Raw genomic sequence first — 20,560 nt, forward strand, 5'->3', positions numbered from 1 at the left:
GCTATGCCAGAAAAAGCGCGCATCTAATTCAAATAGCTTACTTTTAAAAATTGCAGAAAGTCTTAGGTGAAACACCCTGTATACGGGATCATCGGTGAATTCAATGCAGAGTGTACAACCGCTGCCCCAGCACCGGCTACAACAGCCTTCATGGCACCCATGGAAAGTACATTGGAAAGCTGAGGCAAGCTCAGCTTTATACCGCTGCTGTAGCGTCATGTGGTCAGCTGCAGCGCCTCTGAGGTGGAGCCTCCACCGCCGCGGCCGACCGCGCGAGCCGGCAGCCCATCTCTCCTCTGCTGTGACGTCATGTTGTCACGTGGTCAGCCGCCGCGCCTTTGATGTGGAGCCTCCACCGCCGCGGCCGACTGCGCGAGCCGGCAGGCCATCTCTCCTCTGCTGTGACATCATGTTGTCAAGTGGCGTCGCGTGGTCACGCTAAAGGTCAATGGTAGCTCCACCGCCGCGCTCGACGGGCTGTAGTGTAGCTCTAGTAATATGCTTCGCATAAAACACCAGCAGTTAGTCGGGGTCACATGGGCACTATACTGTGGTCAATGGTCGATATAAGGTTTTTCGTCCGGTAGTCTAACGCCGCTCCGATATTGGTACACTCAGGGTGCCCAAGGAAGCGGAAGACCGTTCGACACAATTTTGAAAGAAATCGCAAGTGGAACAGACCTCCTTCAGTTTTGTTGGCGTTCATGAAACGGACATATCAGTGTGGTAAATAGTGATAATGACTGGTTATTAGGAAAGGAAATGCTCAGTAACTGCCTCACTCAGGGAGGACTAGCGAAGCGCGCCGTGAGGAATGGAATATAGAAGGGGGCGAAAGGAGGGAAAGAGAAATAGTCGCCTAAGAGTAGAGCACCCTAGGCTCATTTCGTCAACTAAGGGTTCTTTACGTTGGCCAGAAATCGGAAAAAGTGTAGATTTTGGTTTCATGCCACACTCAAATGCCGAGACATTCTTGAACATCGTTCAATGACTCACATGCTTTTCCGCCAAGTAGTGCCGCAACAGCGCGGGTAGAAAGATAAGGTGGGAATTGTCTAAGTTTTTTTAGGTTTGCTCTCACTCTCATTTGTGCCAAAAGCAATACCTTTGGATTTTTCAGGCCTCAGCTGATTCTTAAACAGTAGCAAGGCGAAGCAAGAAAAAAAAAACATGGTAAGTGTTATTCAAACTGGAGCGGTTGTGCACTGTGCTCTCAACACTTGTGAAGAACGCGGCTTCAACCAATATGTGCCCTCATTTTGAAAGTTTTTTTTTTTGCCTAAAGATAGCAGAAATTACGGCAAAGGCGGAAGAATACGCGATGCAACTCACGAAACAAAATTGGGAACAACTCAGCAACTCGCTTAGGGGAACTCTAGGCACGGCCAGAACCTGCCATCTCTTAAGAGCACTAATCGATCCGACCAAAATAAAATCAGAAAACAATAAAGCCATCCACAGGTTCATCCACTCCTTCGAAGGATCAGACATCGCCCTACTGGAGAAGACACGAGAAAAATGTTTCGGCGATCACAACCCCCCGCGATACCAAGGAACGTATCGAGGAGCCGAAAACGAGAAACTCGACCGCCCCATACCTGTGGAAGAGGTTTACGCGGCCGTAAGAAACACCACCAGAAACACGGCAGCCGGAGCGGACAGAATCGACAACGCCCTAATCCGCAACCTGAGCGACGACCTCATACAAGAGCTCGTGAGCTTTTTTAACAAACATTGGAAGGCGGAGACGGTTCCTGAAGATTGCAAACACGCTGAAGTAATAATGATACGTTAACCTGGTAAAAAGCAGCAAACTGAAAACCTCAGGCCCATATCACTCACGTCGTGCTTTGGCAAGCTTTACGAACGGGTTGTAAAGACTGCAAAACTACATGGAAGATAACGACTGCGTACCACATACCACGTTCGGCTTCAGAGCGAAGCTCTCGACGCAGGACCTTCTCCTCCAAATACAAGAAGATGTACTGCGAAACGTACCTCGGACTGGAGAAAATGTAATAATGGCCCTGGACATCAAGGGGGCATTCGATAACGTCAGCCACGAAGCGATCCTTACGGGCCTAGACAACCTGGATTGCGGACGCAGAATCCACGGCTTCGTCAAGGCCTTCCTGTCCGATAGAACGGCCACCTTCGGCATAGGAGACCTTCGATCGGACAAAATTCGCACTCCAAACAAGGGAACACCCCAAGGGTCAGCTATCTCACCCCTACTCTTCAACATAGCTATGATAGGCCTAGCTCGAAAACTAGAGAACATCGGAGGCATCAGGCATGCAATATATGCTGACGATATAACAGTCTGGACAAGCACGGGCTGTCTCGGAGAGAAGGAAGAAAGGCTACAGCAAGCGGCCTCTTGTGTAGAGCAATACCTCGCAGAAAGAGGACTCGCATGCTCGACCGAGGAATCAGAACTGCTGAGAGTCTGGAGAGGCAAGCAAAACCGGACCGTCCCAACCAACGAGGACCTAAAACTCAACGTCGATGTAGAAGGGGCGCCGATACCCAAAAGACAACAATAAGAATTTTGGGCATGTGGTTCAATACAACCAGCGCAGTACTCACACTTTTACCCTACTGAAAGCAACAACGCTACAAGTCGCACGCATGATCACCCGCATCACCAACAGGCGACATGGCATGCGTGAAGAGGACACACTAAGACTATTCGGAAGCCTAGTAGTTAGTCGAATCACGTACAGCCTACCCTACCAGTGCCTCAACAAAAACGAAATACAACAAGCGGATGCCATGCAACGCAAAGCGTATAAGACAGCGCTCCGACTACCACGCAACATGTCTACAGAAAAAGTCATTGCCCTGGGATTACATAACACCTTTGAGGAGCTACGAGAGGCGTAGCTTGAGTCGCAAAAACTCAGGCTGTTGCAAACAACGACTTGAAGAGCGCTCCTGCAGAGGCTCGGATACCGCGGGCAGATGCGAGAAATGACGAGGACGGCAACAATCCCCGACGAGCTTCGCAAGACCCTCAAGGTAGCGCCAATACCAAAAAACATGGATCCCAACCTCCATCGAGGCAGAAGAGAAGCGAGGGCCGAATTCATCGAGAAAACATACGCTCCTCAAGCCACGACCGTGTATGCAGACGCCTCTTGGAGAGGAGGAGATACCAAAATCGCTGTAGCGGCGGTGGTCGATTCGCCTTTACGCGAAATAACCAGCGCGTCTCTCCGAGGCAGCACAGCTGCAGAGTCCGAGGAAGTAGCCGTTGCTCTAGCGGTGGCGGAGGGCTATAGAACCGGGCGGTCACTAACAATAATCACGGACTCTCAAACAGCCTATCAAAATTACATGAATGGCAGGATAGGTCGCCACGCGCTCCGTATACTCCTCGCAGCGAGCAACAGAATTAAAAACCAGGAAGAACAAAACGACAAGATCCCACACAAAATTGTGTGGGTACCGGGGCACACAGGGGTGGCAGGGAACCAAGAGGCCGACAGGATAGCTCGAGGATACATTACTTTCCGAGCTTCCGACGAGACCGCGGAACTCGCGCCAGCACCCAGGGAATACTCGGCCATACTACAAAACTATAGAGGCAGAAGAATGCGATATCCCCCACCACACAAATCTCTCAGCAGAGAGGAAGCTGTCACTTGGAGACAATTACAAACAGGCTCTGTCCCAAACCTACATATACTAAACAAAATGCACCCTACGGTATACACGAACAAATGTCCCTGGTGCGACGAAAAACCTACTCTATACCACCTCACATGGGCCTGCCAAAACATAGACGTGGTCCCCAAAATACAAAATCCGAGTGCGGAGCAGTGGGAGACTCTGCTGTCCAGCGACCGCTGTGAAGACCAACAAGGTCTGGTACAGCGAGCTCAACGGGCGGCAGTGGCCAGCGGAGCCCTGGACTGAGGGCAACTGACCACTGATTACAGGCGGACGACTTCGACAGAGAAGGCTCCTAGGGGTAGAATCAAGACGTCTCTGAACATGCTCCAAACCGCAGGAAAAACCATGAGTGTAAATAAAGTTTTCCCTTCCTTCCTTCCTTCCTTCCTTCCTTCCTTCCTTCCTTCCTTCCTTCCTTCCTTCCTTCCTTCCTTCCTTCCTTCCTTCCTTCCTTCCTTCCTTCCTTCCTTCCTTCCTTCCTTCCTTCCTTCCTTCCTTCCTTCCTTCCTTCCTTCCTTCCTTCCTTCCTTCCTTTGCTTTTGCCTGCAGACTTTGAAAACCTGAGTAAGGATCTCTGAGCCACGTATTTCTTTGCATCAATCTACCGAAAAGCTGAAACGCTCATGAGCTACGCTATAATTTCGCATTAGGAAGTAATCGTCGGCAATTTTTTCAGCAAACGGCGAGTCCCGTGGCTAGTCACGTGACCACAGCTGACAAAGCGGTGGTCGGCGCAGCGGTCGGCCCGGCGGCGGCGCGCGTCTGCAGCTGCGGCGAGTGACGTGATATGTAACGTGGCTGCCACACCTCCACCACTCTTCCACTTGAACGTAAAATTGCGACGCCGATGACCTTGGCTTGAAGAGGCAAATAAAGCTTTCGCTTTAATGAAGCCACGTAAAGGTTTAAAAAAAATCACTCTCTATATATCCATGCACTGCAGTGCAATCTGCCGCATCTCTTCCCTACTCCTCGAGAACGCGCAAAAGTGGTTAATCAGGAATGTGATGGGTCGTCTGAACTGCTCATCCGCTCCCCGAAAGTTACAGTCGTGCCCTGCGTGCCCTGCCAAGTCTTGATTTGAAGACCACACTGCAGTTGCTGGGTGGGACATTCTTTTCTTGTATATATAAAATCGTGGCCACACTGACGGCAAGTACCTAGCAGCCATGGCTAAGCCTCACGTGACTGGGCCACGTTCACGACCAATTCGTGGGTTCAACTCCCCTCCGAGCAACCTGAGCCGCATTGTGTGAATGATGACTTTTTACACCTCTGGGGTGGCACCTAATCTTGATAGATTCCATCGTGACTTCGCCGAATTGAAGCCAGGTTTGCAGACCTAATTAGGCGTCAACACTTGTCTGTTTGTTAATCATTACTTTTATTATCCTATTTTGTTTAGCTTTCTCCTCTGTGTTCGTCGCAGCCTGCACTACTTCACTAAGCCTTTGGCTATTGGTGCGAACCTAGAAAAATTCTTAAATAAATAAACTGAAAATAAACAAAAATAAATACGGCACAACAGTGAAAGTTGTGCTGCCGGCCTTTCTTGTTCTCACCTACCTCCTAAGCAACGAGGCGTTGAACCGCTTCCATAAGTTGATATATTTTCTAAAGATTTATCAACAGTGCGAACATATTAGTAACACCATTGTCAGTTCTAATTTGCACTTGTGCCACGAGAATGGATTCGATGCACCAACTTACATCTGCTACACCAGGGCTTAGGGGGATTCCACACACCGTCCTGGCAGCTGAGAGCAGCTTCTTCTCTGCCCGTGCTTCGAAGCGACTCCTGTGTGAACTCGTACCCGTCTACGCATTTCACAACGAAGCTGTTGTCAGATTCTATCACTTGGGTACCATTTTCTACAGGGTACTGAAAAAAAAAGAACAGAAAAGAAGTTAAGAGCAGGCATCTGCTTTTCTCAGTATGGACCTCGATCCGTTGCCTTCAAAGCAAGTACGCCTTTCGTTATTTCAGCCTCAAGCCAAGAGGCCACTCCCATTGGATGCATGGTGAAGTCTTTTTTATCAACGGAGTTTCAAATAGCAAAAGTAGATAGCCCTCTGCTGTTTCAATTGTTTAAACTTTGAATCTTGTGGAGAATTTTAACGCTTCACTAATTTTATTTCTCGCGTGCATTCTACACTATTCTCACAGTTCTGACACTGACCTTAGCTCGTTCCTTGCATCGACTTGAAAGCCATGTTCGAGACCAGTACACGCCGACGGTGCCACAGGTGGGGAAATGCACACATTTCAGCCTTTGCTTCTTCACTTTTAAAATCTTTTCCCTCCCTCGCTCTCAAATCGCAAAAAAAAAATATCTCGCCTCCAACGTCCACACTCTTTGTGTAAGAAGGTTTTATGGGCAGATGACAGCTTATGCACATAAAAGTAGCGGTGAATCCAAATAAATCACAATTGGTTCATATGTGCCTTCAACAAGTTCATCCGCGCTCCGTATACACGGGCATCAGGTTTATGCGGGGACCAACTATTCAGTCCGCGTGCCTCCTCTCTAGCTCTTTCTGTGGAGATCAGTTTACTGTCGGGACAGTAGGAGTGGAAGAGAAAAAAAATGCAAGGGCGCCGGAGTTTCTCTAAAGCAGATACTCCGAACGCAGGGTAAAATTAAAGCGATTCCGCACGGCACGCCTCGTGAAAGGTTCTTGAGCATGACAACAATAAGCTGCTCACGGAAGAGTATTGAGCGCTGTAACCACTTTAAGAGAGGCTGCCGGAACTGCCTTCAGTGTCAGTTCCCAAAGGCATCCCGTACAGTGCTACATAATCTATAAATGCAGTGAGCTTCCTTTTCATGCTCTAATACAAAGGGCTGCTAGATGCCTCACGGCGGCTGATATGAAGGCTGTGGAATGTTACCACGTGTCGCTGACGTAAAATAACGTGGACATACGAGACACACAATTTGTAAGATTCGAAGTACGGTTCTATATTTTTCTGCGGAATGAGGCTTCTAGGATTGTAAGGCGGGACTGTACGCTAACAATTTTGTAAATAGCAAGAAATGATTCATAGAGCTACGGCGAAGAGATGAAACCGCGAAGCAGATAATTTAAATGTTCATAATTTTAATAACAGCAGCACTTTTAGGACCAGGAAAGCAGTTTTTTATCCTAATGACATATGATAAACATGATGATGAGTAATGAACGTTTGTGATTAATGTCCAAAGTTCTCAAAGGAAGGTGTCAATAACAAATCGTGCTTTGGACGAGACATTTTTTACTTGTTCTGGTTTAAAAATAGTTCTTAAGTACAATAAAAAACAAATGATTTAAAACTGAGAACTACGCTTAGGACTGCAGCGGACTGAAGCGCAAAGTGATGACATTTATATCGTAGTAGTAACAATAGACTGCCAGGTTACGAGGGCTACTAAGATCATAAAAATGAAGAAGTGGTTTGCCTGTTTCTCACTGTATCTACTGACAGCAACAGCAAAATGCTAAATGCTTAACTACGAAGTTTCTGAGAAAGCTGTATAGCTTTCCTTTGTAGCCGTATGGCTGCGCCCGGGTGGACGTCAATGAGTAATTACTCCCTTATTACCAATCTACTCCACCTTGGGGGATTCCCCTAAAACATTTCGTCAGCACTGTTGCCACTTCGAGTTATTGTTCAATTCGCTCTCGCCCTACCATAAGCTTGCCGTCCCGGTGAGCTCAATTGGTAGAGCGACTGCTCCGGTGAAGCGGTGGTCCCGGGTTCGATCCCCGGACCAGGACGAATTTTTCTTTAACTACGAAGTTTCTGAGAAAGCTGTATAGCTTTCCTTTGTAGCCGTATGGCTGCGCTCGGGTGGACTTCAATGAGTAATTACTCACTTATTACCCATTTGGGACCTCTGCTATCGTGATTTTATGATTATAATATTCGTACTCAATGCATTGACACTCAAAACTGCTGCTTTCAACAGTATATTTTCTACTCTTCAATCGCAGGGCCAATCAGATATAAAGGCATTTGGCGCTCACCACTCAAATAAAATGGATGCATACGGTACATAGTGTCTTTGATTGATAAAGAGGCCAAAAAGAAGGCAGCCGAGAGGGGCCAGCTCACAGGGGACACGCACATTGGTTGCTCCTCTTGGGTGCCTCTCTAGTGCTTCGTACGATGCTAGTTATCCACACTTTTACGCAGCAGTAGTCTTTACGTTCGGAACTATCACTCGTGGAGATATAAGCACCACGTCTGCTAGGGTGGTCCGATGTCAGAACCGTACCACCGCTGGCGCATGCCTATTCTATCAAATGCACGACCACTTTTTTACCCACTTTTAGACACATTGCTTAGTATGAGAAACAAAAAAAGAAAAGAGGCTGCCACGTTAGGATGAACGGCTCAGGAAAACAAAGCATGGCAAGAAACTGATAGCTGATACGGACATGTAATCTGAGGGCTTATCTTAAGTTTAGCTCCCGTTAATCAAGGTGACTATGAGAACCAAAACAGCAAGCGAAAACATTGTTTACCCGCACCTGTGATCCGTAAGACGTGTTGCGTAGCACTTGAAATCCAGGCCCAAGGCGTATGACACACTTGGCTGGAATGCAAGAAGGGGAACATTAGTATCTTTGCTTTTTCCACACAAAATCATTCTATCGCTCGAGTGTTTCGTCAACGCATGTGCAGTTATCAAAGAGATTTATCCACTGACTACTTTGGTAGTGGATCATAATAAATATAAAAAAAACGTTTTATTTGTTCTGTTCACCCTCAATAACACAGTTTTGAAATGCTACCCAACAAAGGCCTTACTTCTATTGTAATTATGCGGGATGACAGCAATCGAAGGTGCGCTCAGCGATTCTACCCATACGACGTCAAACTCAGTGCTACTATTTACCGCCTTTAAAATTAATACAGTTGGCACGCGGAGCCGTTTCCGTCTCACAAAAAGAATATTAGGCTGCAGCAAAAGAAGAATGGTTTGTAGGTTTTGACATCCCAGGGCGACTCATTTATAAGGGACAAAAGAAGAGGAATGAAAAAGTGGAAAAATGCAAGAGTCAGGGTTCTGAAAAACAAAAAATGTTTCTCCTCTGCATCATAAATATGACTGCAACAGTGACACAAGATTTATTGCATTTGCCATAACTGAAAAAGTGCCAGTATTCTTAAAGAGCTACAGTGCTTGAACCTTGTAATTCTGCTCAAACTCAGGAAAAAGAGGGGCCTGAGTTGTATCCGCCTGTACCAGCGTCAATGCAACTACGCCGCCTACACTACCAGAGATTCATCAGCCGGAAGCGTTTGGGGACTCAACTATCCTGATAAGAAGCCGCTTTTTGTCTATGAAAATCGACACCCTTTCGAGTGGCACTGTCTGAAAGCGCTACATATCAGATGTTGCTTTGAAGCATCAGTGCTAACTCCTACAGCACCGTTCTTGCGCAAAATCAAGCACAGAAGATAAGCGGTCGAAGCTAACCTGAGGTCTGCATATTGTACAATGCCAAGCACTGAAAACATCAGCCTTCTGGCGCCTCAAAAGAACTGGTTTTAACATATCTGTTGAAAGATCCACTGCGTAATTTTGAAATTAGCTTCTTGGGCGTCCGCACCGATCAGGGACCACACTTACATTCGCAATACGGAGATTCACCGGACCATCTACCGTCGTCCCCGCAGGTGCGTGTGCTGTTGCCGACCAGCGTGAAACCTCGGATGCACGAGAATCTGGCCTTCGACCCCAGCACAGTTTCCGAAAACTGCAGAGCACCGTTAGCGATGCCTTCCGGGTTGCCGCAATCCACGACTGCGCCAGAGAACATCGGCTGAGTGCTAATCCAAAAATTTTGGAGCAGCTTGATATTTCAGTTCCAAAAAAAAGAGGGGGTCACACAAAAACTGCCACAATATCACAGTAACTCACACATGAAACGTTCTAGCCCAATTATGTCTGCCGCATCATAAAACAGTGTGCTAATTTCTTTTCATCGGATGTTCGAGCTAAGACCGCATACCAAACAAAAATATTATACGATAATTAGCGGTGCTAAAATTGCGAGCAAGCAATAAAGGTGAAAAAACTTGAGCAAAATTGCTCATTTCTTAGCTGCGTCAGTCATTAGGTCATCTTGCAGAGTAAAAATGTCAGAGTGAGTTAAAATGCATTTTGAGATCCCGTTTAGTGCAGAGCAAAAAACAAAGTAGGAGGACAATGGGCAGGAACACCGAACAACTAGCATTTAAGCGTCCATGGCAATTGGATGAAATGTATGTACTAGTATTCAAGAAAAGTGAATCAAACATCAGCAGTAAATACAGAGGAAAATAAAATCAAGCGTCTGTGGTCATTCAGTTGCCTTTCCATTCGCCAGACAATCTAACGGTTTGACATGATCGAAAACAGGGCGAAAGAAGCGAACGAAGCCGAAAAAAGCCGAAACGAAGAAAGGACAGGAAAGAGCGCTGTGCCTTCTTCGTTTCGCCTTCTTTCGCTTTTTTCGCGCTGTTTTCACTCATCTCACAATGAACCAATTAGCCCAGAAAAAAGTTCTACTTGATAACCTAACGTTTTACTGATTAGCTAAGCAGTCTGTGTGGTCGCACACAACAACTTTCATGTCTTATGTTTAGCGACTCAGCTCTTTCCGATTCCCCTTGTGTACTTTTGCTTTTATATGAAGCGCATGCTTTCTCAAACTTGGGGCAATCACAGTCGCATAGTATCTGCCAAAAGGGCCTCCCATAGTGCTCCTTGTCGTATTCTGCTCTTAGTCCAGCATTCAGGAATTCCTACCCTTGGTAGAGGCACCATCGTAGCGAAAAGCTGCAAGCTGTCTTGACCGTGCAGGAGCAATGGTTCTGCGCTCGCTGGCTCTCGTCGGCTTCGAGTCCAAGCGAGTGCCTTTTACATTTATATACGTATCTTTCCGTGACTGCCGCTCCTTATGAGCAAGCGTCTTTTTGGTTTCTATATATATTTGTTTCTCTCTGTGTGTGTGCGGGGGGGGGGGGGGGGAGGGAGGACTTTCCTCCGTTTTGAGACCGTATTGCGGGTAACCCCTTTGTGTTCTTTAGTCGGACAGCGAGGTTTTTCGGTTCCGCAGCCGGGTTTTCGATCGAGAGCCGATGCGCGGGCTCGAGAGGAATCCGGCGCTTCTTGGAAAGTGAGCTCCTGCACACATGCACGCCTCTGTGTGAGTTTGTGGGTTCATTCTGTGTATGGTTGTCTTTTTTGGTGCTTTCAAGCGCCCTCCTGAGGGAAATCCGGACGCCGACATTGTGGACGGGAGAGAGACGAGAAGGACTGTGTGCTCGACTCTGCGAGGGCGCGAGCAATATGTGCGGCTTTGTCAACGCGTATTCTAGTCCTGTAAATGGCACTGTTGAAATATAGCCTTTTGCGTTTTGCCACTTGTGCGTTTGATTGCTACTGAATCTATGAGTTCCTGACACGAGGATAGCGCGTGTGACGTTAACTTTCGCCACTCGCGTTATATTGGGCGCTGTCTCCTGCATTGGGGCTTCGCTCACAGACACATTGGCGTCGCGTTCCTTGATGTGTTATTGTTGTCGGTGCTGCGACAACTACGGTAGTGTTTGTTTTTGTGCTCACGACCTTCAAAACTGCAACGAGTGCAGCGAGACCAGCACGGATACTACGGGAATGGGTACCATGCGGTCGCTCATCATACCCGAAGATTTGTTGGATGAGCTGCTCCCTGAAAGCCAGATAATAAACTTTGGCATTTTAGGCAAGCTCTAAAACATCAGCATGAATGAAGTAAGCTTTGTCGGTGTGGTTCAAAAGCCAGGACACTTTCCAAGTCTTGCCAATAGATGCTGCACCACTGTCATCTGGGTCCGTTACGCGCAAAAAAACAAACAAGAAAAGCGCTAAAAACCAATTTTGGGAAATTATTTTTGATGGCAGAAGGCCAGACTAGATTATTGCTATATTTCCACAGAGGTATAGTCGCGGCAGGTCAACAATTCCAATGCATATCATGATTCAAATGAACTTCAGCATGTGCAACGGATTCACATCTTCCCATGAGCGTATGTTTGCCTGTCCAAGATCTGTATCCATGCTTACTTATTTGTATTTTCGCTCACGGTCTTTATCACTTACACTGTGAACAGCATAAAAAAAAGTCGAGAGGTCGAGCAAATATTAGAACGCCGCTCCGCAGCGATGTGCCGATATTGCCGGGTCTACAACAATAGCCGCTCGGCGGCTGTTCGGCACGCAGCTCGTGCTCCACGCTGTTCGCGGCTGAAGAAGACAAAACTGGACGTTCCACCCTGGCCGTCTCGGTGTGCTGTCGCATCTTCTGGGTGATGGCGCCCCTCTGCCGTCTAGACCCGGCGCTACCTGTACCAACTGCTACGTGACAATATGGACACCTGGCTGTCGTGTTGGCTGAAAAACGCGACGCGACCTTGAGCATTTGACAAACTGCCTTCGCCATACGTTGTGAAGACCTTGCAGCACAAAAGTAAACCACTGACATCAACTGGAAACCGCATTCACCACAGAAAACACACAGCGAACGAAAACAGAACTTACATGCAAGTACGCGCTGGCGTTCCAGGCGCCTCAGGCGAAGCCTCGCGGTCAAAACCGAAATCTAATGTTTGTACATTGTTTCCCGACTAATAACCGATGCTTTCGTCACAGAAAACGAAACCGAAACCCGCCGACGTGCTCGGTGTCAGCTTTCGTTTTCGAGGAGCACGCCGCGATGGGGTCGCCACTTTCTCCGGCTGACGCTGCTGCGGCCGTTCAGTTGTATTTTTCACGGCTCACAATCATGTCAAAACACTGACATCAAGCCTGCAATCGAAAAAGCAGTTGCTCAGCTCGCAAACTAGATGGTGGAGCGCGTCCACGACGCTCCGAAATGAACTTTTTTTCGCGGGCGATTTGAATCGTTCATAAGCGAACGATGGACTAATGCACGGTAGCGAAAGAGCGAAGAAAGCATTGTACTGCCCATTGGCGACGAACCCGGGCGTTGTTGTGCAGCAGCATTGGTACGAAAACCACAGTGACGTCACCATGGTCTCACAGGACATAAGGAGTAGGTCATAAGATAGCAATGGGTGACCATAGTCAGTGAAAGAAAGACATTAGAAGGACATAAGTAGTTATTGTAATGATAGTAGTTGTTTTGGAATGATAAAGGATGTTAATACTGTAACGTGGCGGCCAGCCGAAGAATGAGACGTGGTGAACCATGGAAAAGAGATGATTTTAATGGCCGCTGGCCTAGCGCTAGCGCTCCGTCCCGCGCCACTGCCAGCTTCGTCTTCGTCACACTACCCGGGGCCTCCGAGCGATCGTCCCGATCGGTGACGAATAGACGGCGAAATGGCGATGGTCTTCAGTGGGGGGTAGAACAGTATGTAGAAGATGGTGCAGTACTGGCCGCCACGATGAGAAAGATGAGAGAATGAGTCCTGGTCCACGAAGCAGCCGGGCCGTAGGGTGCCAGGAGCTGACGGCCGAGGTCTCTGGACGCACCGAATGGCAGAGGCAGGGGGACGGTGTTTTCACGATTGGGTCAGTGGGGTCTTGGGTCGGTGGGGTCTTGGGTCCGTCGGGTCTTGGGTCGTCGTGTAGTGTGGTCCGGGCGGGGGACGGGGCTGGGGTGAGCGTCGAGGTCGGTTCAGGTCGGGCGGGCTGGGGCACGGCCGTGCGGCGCTGACCAGGTACTCACGGCCGACGTCCACGGCAGGCCCAGGACGCCGAAGCTCCGTGACCAGGATGGCGATGAAGGGACCCCAGCACCTCACACCAAATGTAACGTGGCGGCCAGCCGAAGAATGAGACGTGGTGAACCATTGAAAAGAGGTGATTTTAATGGCCGCTGGCCTAGCGCGAGCGCTCCATCCCGCGCCACTGCCAGCTTCGTCTTCGTCACAATACTAATTATGAGAGTCATAACGACACTGGCGGTGACAAAAGCCTTTAGGTTGAAGGCCTTTATAGTAAAGGCCTCCAGGTAAAAGATGCTTTCGCGTTCACAGCACGTAACGATCTTAAGTGTGGTATTATGTATCAGTCACTATCCACGCTAACAACTTCCTGCCCTAAGGTTCTTGCCTCTGGGATGTGGTGTGATGTGACAGCTCGAGCTTGGCCCATGGTAGCCTTAGTTGCGTATGCGCCACTAAACACAACATGAAACACCTGTGGTGTTTAGTGATACAGCCTCTGCGGTGACTGTTGATTGTTTTCGCAGTGTACAAGGTAGGCAGGTGAAGCATGTACGCGAAGTGCTGCGTGTAATGTTGAAAGTTTACGTGGCAATATAAATGTAATAAATGAAAAAAGCCTGATTTGATGAGGAATGCTTCTATGCGACACCTATCATTTCCATGTTTTCCAAATATTGAGCAAGAATTAGGGCATTTTGTGCTCCGCACAATAACAAGCGCTTCCAGTAATTTGTGTTTTGCTCCAAAAAAAAAAGAAGAAAAAAATTCGAGTTATGGAAATTTTTGCTGAAAACCCTGATCTATAGCGTAGTTTGATCTAAATAAAGTCAACCTATTTTTACCCCTGAATTGTCGAAAAAAAAATCAAACCCGAAAACGAAAGGCCCTAGTAATGTTATGCTCATATCTTTGTCTTCTTTGGTTACAGGCGCGAATCTCTCATCTGCTTGATTGCGTGAAAACAATCTATCGTCCAGTAGCCTTACGGAAAATCCAGCCTTGCTTATTTTTTGAGGTAGCAAGATGGGCTAGCTGGTTCCTGTAGCTTGAATGACTTTTTCCAGCCCATTTCGATGAGGCGCAGGCGGAGGAAGTGACACACGCAGGACGGACGCTGATTGCTCTGTATGGCGTCTCGCTAGAATACGCTAGCAAAATGCATTCAAGCTGGTCCTTTGGTTGACTGAGTACTGCATTAAGTGCGTCAATGTTCACTTAACCACGATCGCACAAGTTTCTTTCTCCGTGTGCGCACCGACACCTCACGTAGATAACAATACAGCTTAATTCCCTCCTGGATGGCAGTGGAGAGCATACACGCCTTCTATTCGAACATTGCTTTCATGGCCACGAACACAGTGAGCAGCATTCATGGCACCCAAAGTATGAGGATAGGTTATCTATGTTATGCATGCCAACTTGCATGAAACAATGCACGAATAAATCAGTCTCGACAGAAGTTGTTCCCTACTATGGGAGCTCCCGTGTGGATAACTCCTGCAGAAAGCGGTGGCAACTTACTTCCCCGCGAAACCTACCGCCTACGATTGTCTCTATGCACGGCAACGCAACAGGGCGCAGCACTCATTCTAGTAATATGCTAATCCAGCGGTATCATAGAATTGTCTGTAAGGTTTTTGTCCCTTCATCCGGCCGTCCTGTTACTCACTCCTCACCTAGGTAATGCTTAGCCGCGTCTTTCATGGGTATGTCTAGGTATTCATGTTTACGATCCCTAGTACAGAAATAATCGTCGTCCCGGCAGCTCAAAAGGAGAATTTTAACTGATTTCTTCAAAAAGCGGCTGCGTGAACTTAGAGCAAGATTCTATTTCACCGATGAGACTGCACACTCACATTTACAGTGCGGAGATTCGTCGGTCCATTGACCGTCGGCGCCACAGGTGCGTGTGCTGTTGCCGACCAGCTTGAAGCCGTGGTTGCACGAGAACTCGGCCTTCGAGCCAAAAGCGGTTCCCGAAAGGCTCACAGAGCCGTTCCAGATGTCCTCCAAGGTACCGCACTCCACGACTGCGGCAGAGAATGCAGATCGGTTGAGAATGAATGTAGCAGTAATGAGACACACATTTCACTCGCAGAAAAAAATAAAATAAGGCACTTCTCATGCTCACACTGAGGCACACACGATGGAACGGCCCAGCAGAATTATGTGCATTAAATCATCTAAAATTACGCGGTTTTAGTACATCTCTGCCATTTGGTTTGAGGTCGCGTACCTAACAAAAAAAAAAATGATAGACGCTCAGATTGTCTTACACGATTAACTACGTAAGCGGAATACGCTTTTAGGGTGTTCCTTTCCCCTTTAATGCTATTTATTTGATGCTCTTTCTTTTTGTTACATCACATTGGCTGAAAGTGGCAATGGTTATTTCACTTTACTCTACGCGGCCAAAGGTGACAAACACAAATTCGGCGAGTTTTATTCCCCACTGAGAGGCAAAAGAAGATAAAGAAAATACTTGCCTATCTTATCTGCCTCTCAGTGGCGAATAAAACTCGCCGCATTTGTGTTTGGCACCTTTGGCCATGTCATAGCGTACAATGCCCGGCGCGTTCGCTGCAACTTGCACCGTCACGCTTGCAGACTGGCTCGCGCGGGGGCGGCAACCACCGTTGACATATCGGCCTGCTGACGCATTGAGGTCGTCGCGCCTTGCCAGCAGCTGATTTCGTTCACTCAAGCCACGTTTGAGAGCAGCACAATCGGGGCGCGCGAATGCGCTAGTCACGTGATATTTTTTTTGGATTTCGCGGGCTTGCTTTGGAGCTTGGTGAAAAGACACACGGGAGGTTTTCTTTATCGCAAACAAATGAAATGGGGGTTTCTGAAGGTGCTCTCCAACTTTGCTATTCAGATTTGCTGTCTAAAGTCAATATTTACGCGTTTAGAAAATTTATCTTAATTGTTAATTGATTAATTGCAAAACAAAAAATTGCCTATGATGCGCAAGCCGGTTGGTAGATGTATGTAGTGATTTACCTGGCCTACCTCAATTAGTTTATTTTTTAATGCTTGGCTAAAGTTAGCGTGGACACTAAAGTTAGCGTGGATCAAACAAAAACCAAAACAAGCCCAGAATAATCGCGCGCCACATGCCGACCGATGTGCAGGAAAAGATTACATAGTATAAAGATTACAAGTAAAAAGATTACAAGAGTACAAAGTCCCCCTGTCGTGCGCAAAAGTGTACTTAGGCCAGAGTGGTCGATGTTTGAATGTGCGGTTGATGGATCATGCCGGAGATATGGAAAAAGGTGACCCTTCAAATAATATTATTCTTCATTGTCGTAACGGCAGCAAGCGCAAGAAGAAATGTTCTCCCATCTTTTCCAAAACGTGTGCTCTTTTTCGTCAACGAGACCGTGTTACGCGGGAGATAGTTGAAGGCCATCAAATCGCCGAAACGGGGCATAAATGTGTTAGTGACCCTTTGGTTGCCTTGTCTAGTAGAGAGATAAGTTTTCTGAAAGAGCGATTGAAAATCGGAAGTTAATCTTTTCCTGCACATCGGTCGGAATGTGGCGTGCGATTACTCTGGGTGTGGTTTGGTTGTTGTTGCATATATAGAAGCTTCTGAATAAAAATTCTTGTAGTTGCGAGTAAGCGCTGCGTCCCCTCTGTGTCGTTGTTTGTTAGCGCCTGGATTTTTCATAATGAATCTTTACCAACTAGCTCAGCTTTTCGCCCTGTTGCAGCTTTCTTTGTTCCTCTGAGAAAAATAAAGCATGCCTGCAGGTGCACCGAGGCCTGGCACAATGCTCGGTGTATAGATTTTGCACGTGCTTATGTTGACGATATGTGATGAAAACTCGCCAGTCACAAGAATTCCTTCTGAATGATAACAGAAGTGTAAATAATGAGACTCTGGATCCTAGCTATACAGAAAAAGTCACTGGTTATGAAAACTGCCCACTCAAATAACAAGAAAGCCGGCAAGTACAATAAAACATTGGGTGACACTCTAAAATTTGTTGCACAGCATGGTTCCCAACAATAGCAGTAAGGATTCTTTTGAAACCCGCTCATCGTATGGGGTTCATTGCACATTCTTGGAGAGGTCAGTGATGCTTCCAGGCGTTTTGAATATACGTCAGCGAGGAGCTTACAGCGCTGTGCGTCCGCTTCTCTCCCTTTTCCATAGATGCACGTTGGGCTATGCTCTCGAACAGAATGTAGCCATGAGTGCCTGTCTGCCGATCAGGACGCTACTCGCACGCGGAGCTCAACGCATGTGCGTCGCATGGGCTCCACACTTTTTGACTTCATAACAACAGATTTCTTCATCCTTTTTTGCGACACGTCACCATTGCATCCGTAAAGGTGTGAGGATCCGTTTGACACCTTCGGAGCCCGATTACATCCACTTTTCACTATTTAATCCATTTTCTGCTGCTCCACGCCGCCGACGCGCTAAGCCTAGCCTGCGACGCACTGTTGCAGTCTTCGCCACACCTGCGGCCATCGCAGCCCGGCTTCGCCGCCAGCGCCGCTGCCGTTCGCAAACATGGCCTCCCAAGTTGAAGGCATCTCTATCTCCCGCCGAGTGTGCAGCCGACTCACGCTAGGTACGTGCCGTGAAGGCACACTGTGCAGCCGCGGCAACCAGCCCAGCGTCTCACTACCACCTTCCTCGAACGCCTCCACGACCCCTCCTCCACCGTCCACCACACACCTCCGATACTGCTACTCTACGTCATCATCCTCCCCTTCCTCGCCCCGCAGCGGAGGACTTAAAAAGCGTCTTCATACAGGGAAGGGGGGGGGGGGAGCTTTACCTCCGCACTACCATCGATGGAGCCATGCTTCAAGTCCTCTATTCCCTCGACAACATCGACTACACCACGATCGCACCGCCGACCGTCTACGGATCAATCGGTACAATGACAGCCTCACTGTCAGCACACCATCTGTGCCGCACGCTCGTCTCTACCTCCGATTCTGTGCACTCCACTTCGATCCCAATTCTTACCCTCTGCGTGCCTACATAGCCGCTCTCGACAACACCCTCCGCGGCATCATGCAGAACGCCGTCGACTCCTAACCTCAGGATTAAATAGTCCAAGACCTGCAATCAATGAATGTCAACACCCCCTGCGCTATCGCCGACGCGCGTAAGACGGGGCGCTCTAAATCAGTCTAAATCAATCTCGGGGCCTACCGTTGCCACCAGTTCCGTCCTAAAGCTGCGGCCTGCACGAACTGCTGGGCTCCAGGCCACCGCGCGGACGTCTGTACGAAGCCCAAGTCTGCCCGCTGCCAACGCTGAGGCCAGGCCCACAAGATAGTCGAACCCCCGACCTGCGTGCCCTGCTGCATCCTGTGCAAGGGAGCCCAAATCGCGGGCTCGCGCTTGTGCAGGTACCGTTTCGACCGGAACAGCCCGTCGTCAGCCCCAGCCACCTCCAAGCCCCATACTCCCCCAACAGCGACTCCAACCGCGCCCATCCTCAATAACTCCCGGATTTCCCGCCCCCGTCAGCGCTCTGCCTCCAACTCGCCCAAATTTCCGCCGCGCTCTGCCTGCCGTGGTGCCCGGTCTAGCAGCCGCCTCTATCCAAATCCGAGGCGTCCACTGCCAGGAAATCGCAGCACCACACACCGGACCCCAAAATTGCGGCCCTCGAGGCCACGATTGCTGTTCAGCAGCTGCAAATGTAGGAGCTGTCGCGTCAGCTGTAGGCGGCTCTAGCGCGTCTGTCCTCCTCCACTCATCCTCCTCCTACTTCTGCATCTGCTGCCGTACCCCTACAACCACCGCCTCCGACGGCACCAACTGAGGAGCCGATGGACACGGAACCCTAGGCTGCGTCATCACAGGCCTCGTCTCCCACCTGCACAAACGCCCATCCGCCTCCTCCGACGCCGTCGCGCCCGAGAGTGACGTCATCCGCCACAAAGCCTCTTTCTTGGAGGCGTTTATGCAGCGCATCATGGCACGCTTCGCGCCACTTAAGGAGCGCGTCGCCAGTATGGACACCCTCGTGGCCGCCATTGAATCTCACCTCACCACCCTAGACACTAGGATTGTGGCTCTAGAACACCGCCAGAGTGCGAGTGAGGCCACCCTCGCGCACCTCTCGCTACCGGCCCCACCTATCCCTGCATTTACTCTAACTCCGTCTGAGGACCTCGCCATCCATCAAGGCCAGACAACCCAAGCACCTTAATCTCTATCAGTGGAACTGTGAGGGGTTCCACGGCAAGCAGAACACCCTGCAGCTCCACCTCCAGAACACCCCTCTTGACACTTTCCCTTGCGTCCTAGCACTCCTGGAACCCCTAGCTCCCGTGAAGCTGAGCGACTACGCCTCATCCCATCCTCTTTCGCAGGCCCAACCAAGCGTTACAACGCTGGTGCAACGCAACCTTACTTCCGTACTGCACCAGCTGTACGTTTCGGATATTTCCCATCTCCTTCTTGAAATCCTTCCCAGCCGTCGCACAGAGGCAAGCATCTTCGTTCTCAATGTGTACAGCACCCCCCAAAGACCCTCCATCCCCTCTCCTCCTAATCCTCCGCAGAGGGCTCGCCAGCGCTGGCCGCAACGCCTTGCTCGTTCTGGGAGACTTCAATGCACCCCACAACAGCTAAGGCTACTCCTAGAGCACTCGCAGGGGCCATTCACCTTAGACTTTAATCCAAAACGAATGCATTTCTGTCCTTAATGACAACGAGACAAAATCCAGACCTTACCCTCAACAAAAATGCTACCGATCCCGCATGGATTAATGTAGGGCTCTCCCTCGGTAGTGATCACTACGTCCTCTGCACTACTTTCCCTCTCCTCTCTCCTGCTCGCTCCTCTTGCTCGTCTGACCCAGATTGTTGACTGGGGCCGCTTTCGCTCCACTCGTCTCTACTTCCTCTTCTTGTCCTATCACGGATCTCCTGGCCTGGACTGAGACCCTATTGGCGGATGTCCGCACTGCCACATCCACATTCCCTGCAGCACCACTCTCCACCATGGCAAAGAGCCGTTTGCAGCACCTTTGGAAAGCTTGTCACGCTGTCCACCACCGCTGGCAGGCCCAGAAACACAATCGCTGCCTGCGCCTCCATTTGGCCCAGCTCGCGTCGGATATAGGAAAGCACTGTTCCTCTCTTCTTCGGCAACAGTGGGGACAGACCTGTGATTACATGGCCGGCAA

At 49.0% G+C, this 20,560-nt stretch overlaps 1 protein-coding gene across 2 annotated transcripts in view; it reads right to left on the reverse strand.

Annotated features, from left to right (window-relative positions):
- Window positions 1-20,560, reverse strand: part of LOC149360560 (sushi, von Willebrand factor type A, EGF and pentraxin domain-containing protein 1-like) — a 149,403-nt gene that overhangs the window by 62,198 nt on the left and 66,645 nt on the right. For both annotated transcript variants that reach the window (XM_089569321.1, XM_089569322.1), the window contains exons 5-8: window positions 15,244-15,417; window positions 9,300-9,473; window positions 8,194-8,258; window positions 5,389-5,560 (exon numbers count right to left, since the gene is read on the reverse strand). In XM_089569321.1, the coding sequence (XP_089425447.1) occupies window positions 5,389-5,560; window positions 8,194-8,258; window positions 9,300-9,473; window positions 15,244-15,417 (585 nt within the window). The remainder of the gene's footprint in view (window positions 1-5,388; window positions 5,561-8,193; window positions 8,259-9,299; window positions 9,474-15,243; window positions 15,418-20,560) is intronic.

Source organism: Amblyomma mixtum, chromosome 2 (assembly GCF_055824585.1).
Source record: "Amblyomma mixtum isolate Tamu chromosome 2, ASM5582458v1, whole genome shotgun sequence".
Taxonomy (NCBI): domain Eukaryota; kingdom Metazoa; phylum Arthropoda; class Arachnida; order Ixodida; family Ixodidae; genus Amblyomma; species Amblyomma mixtum.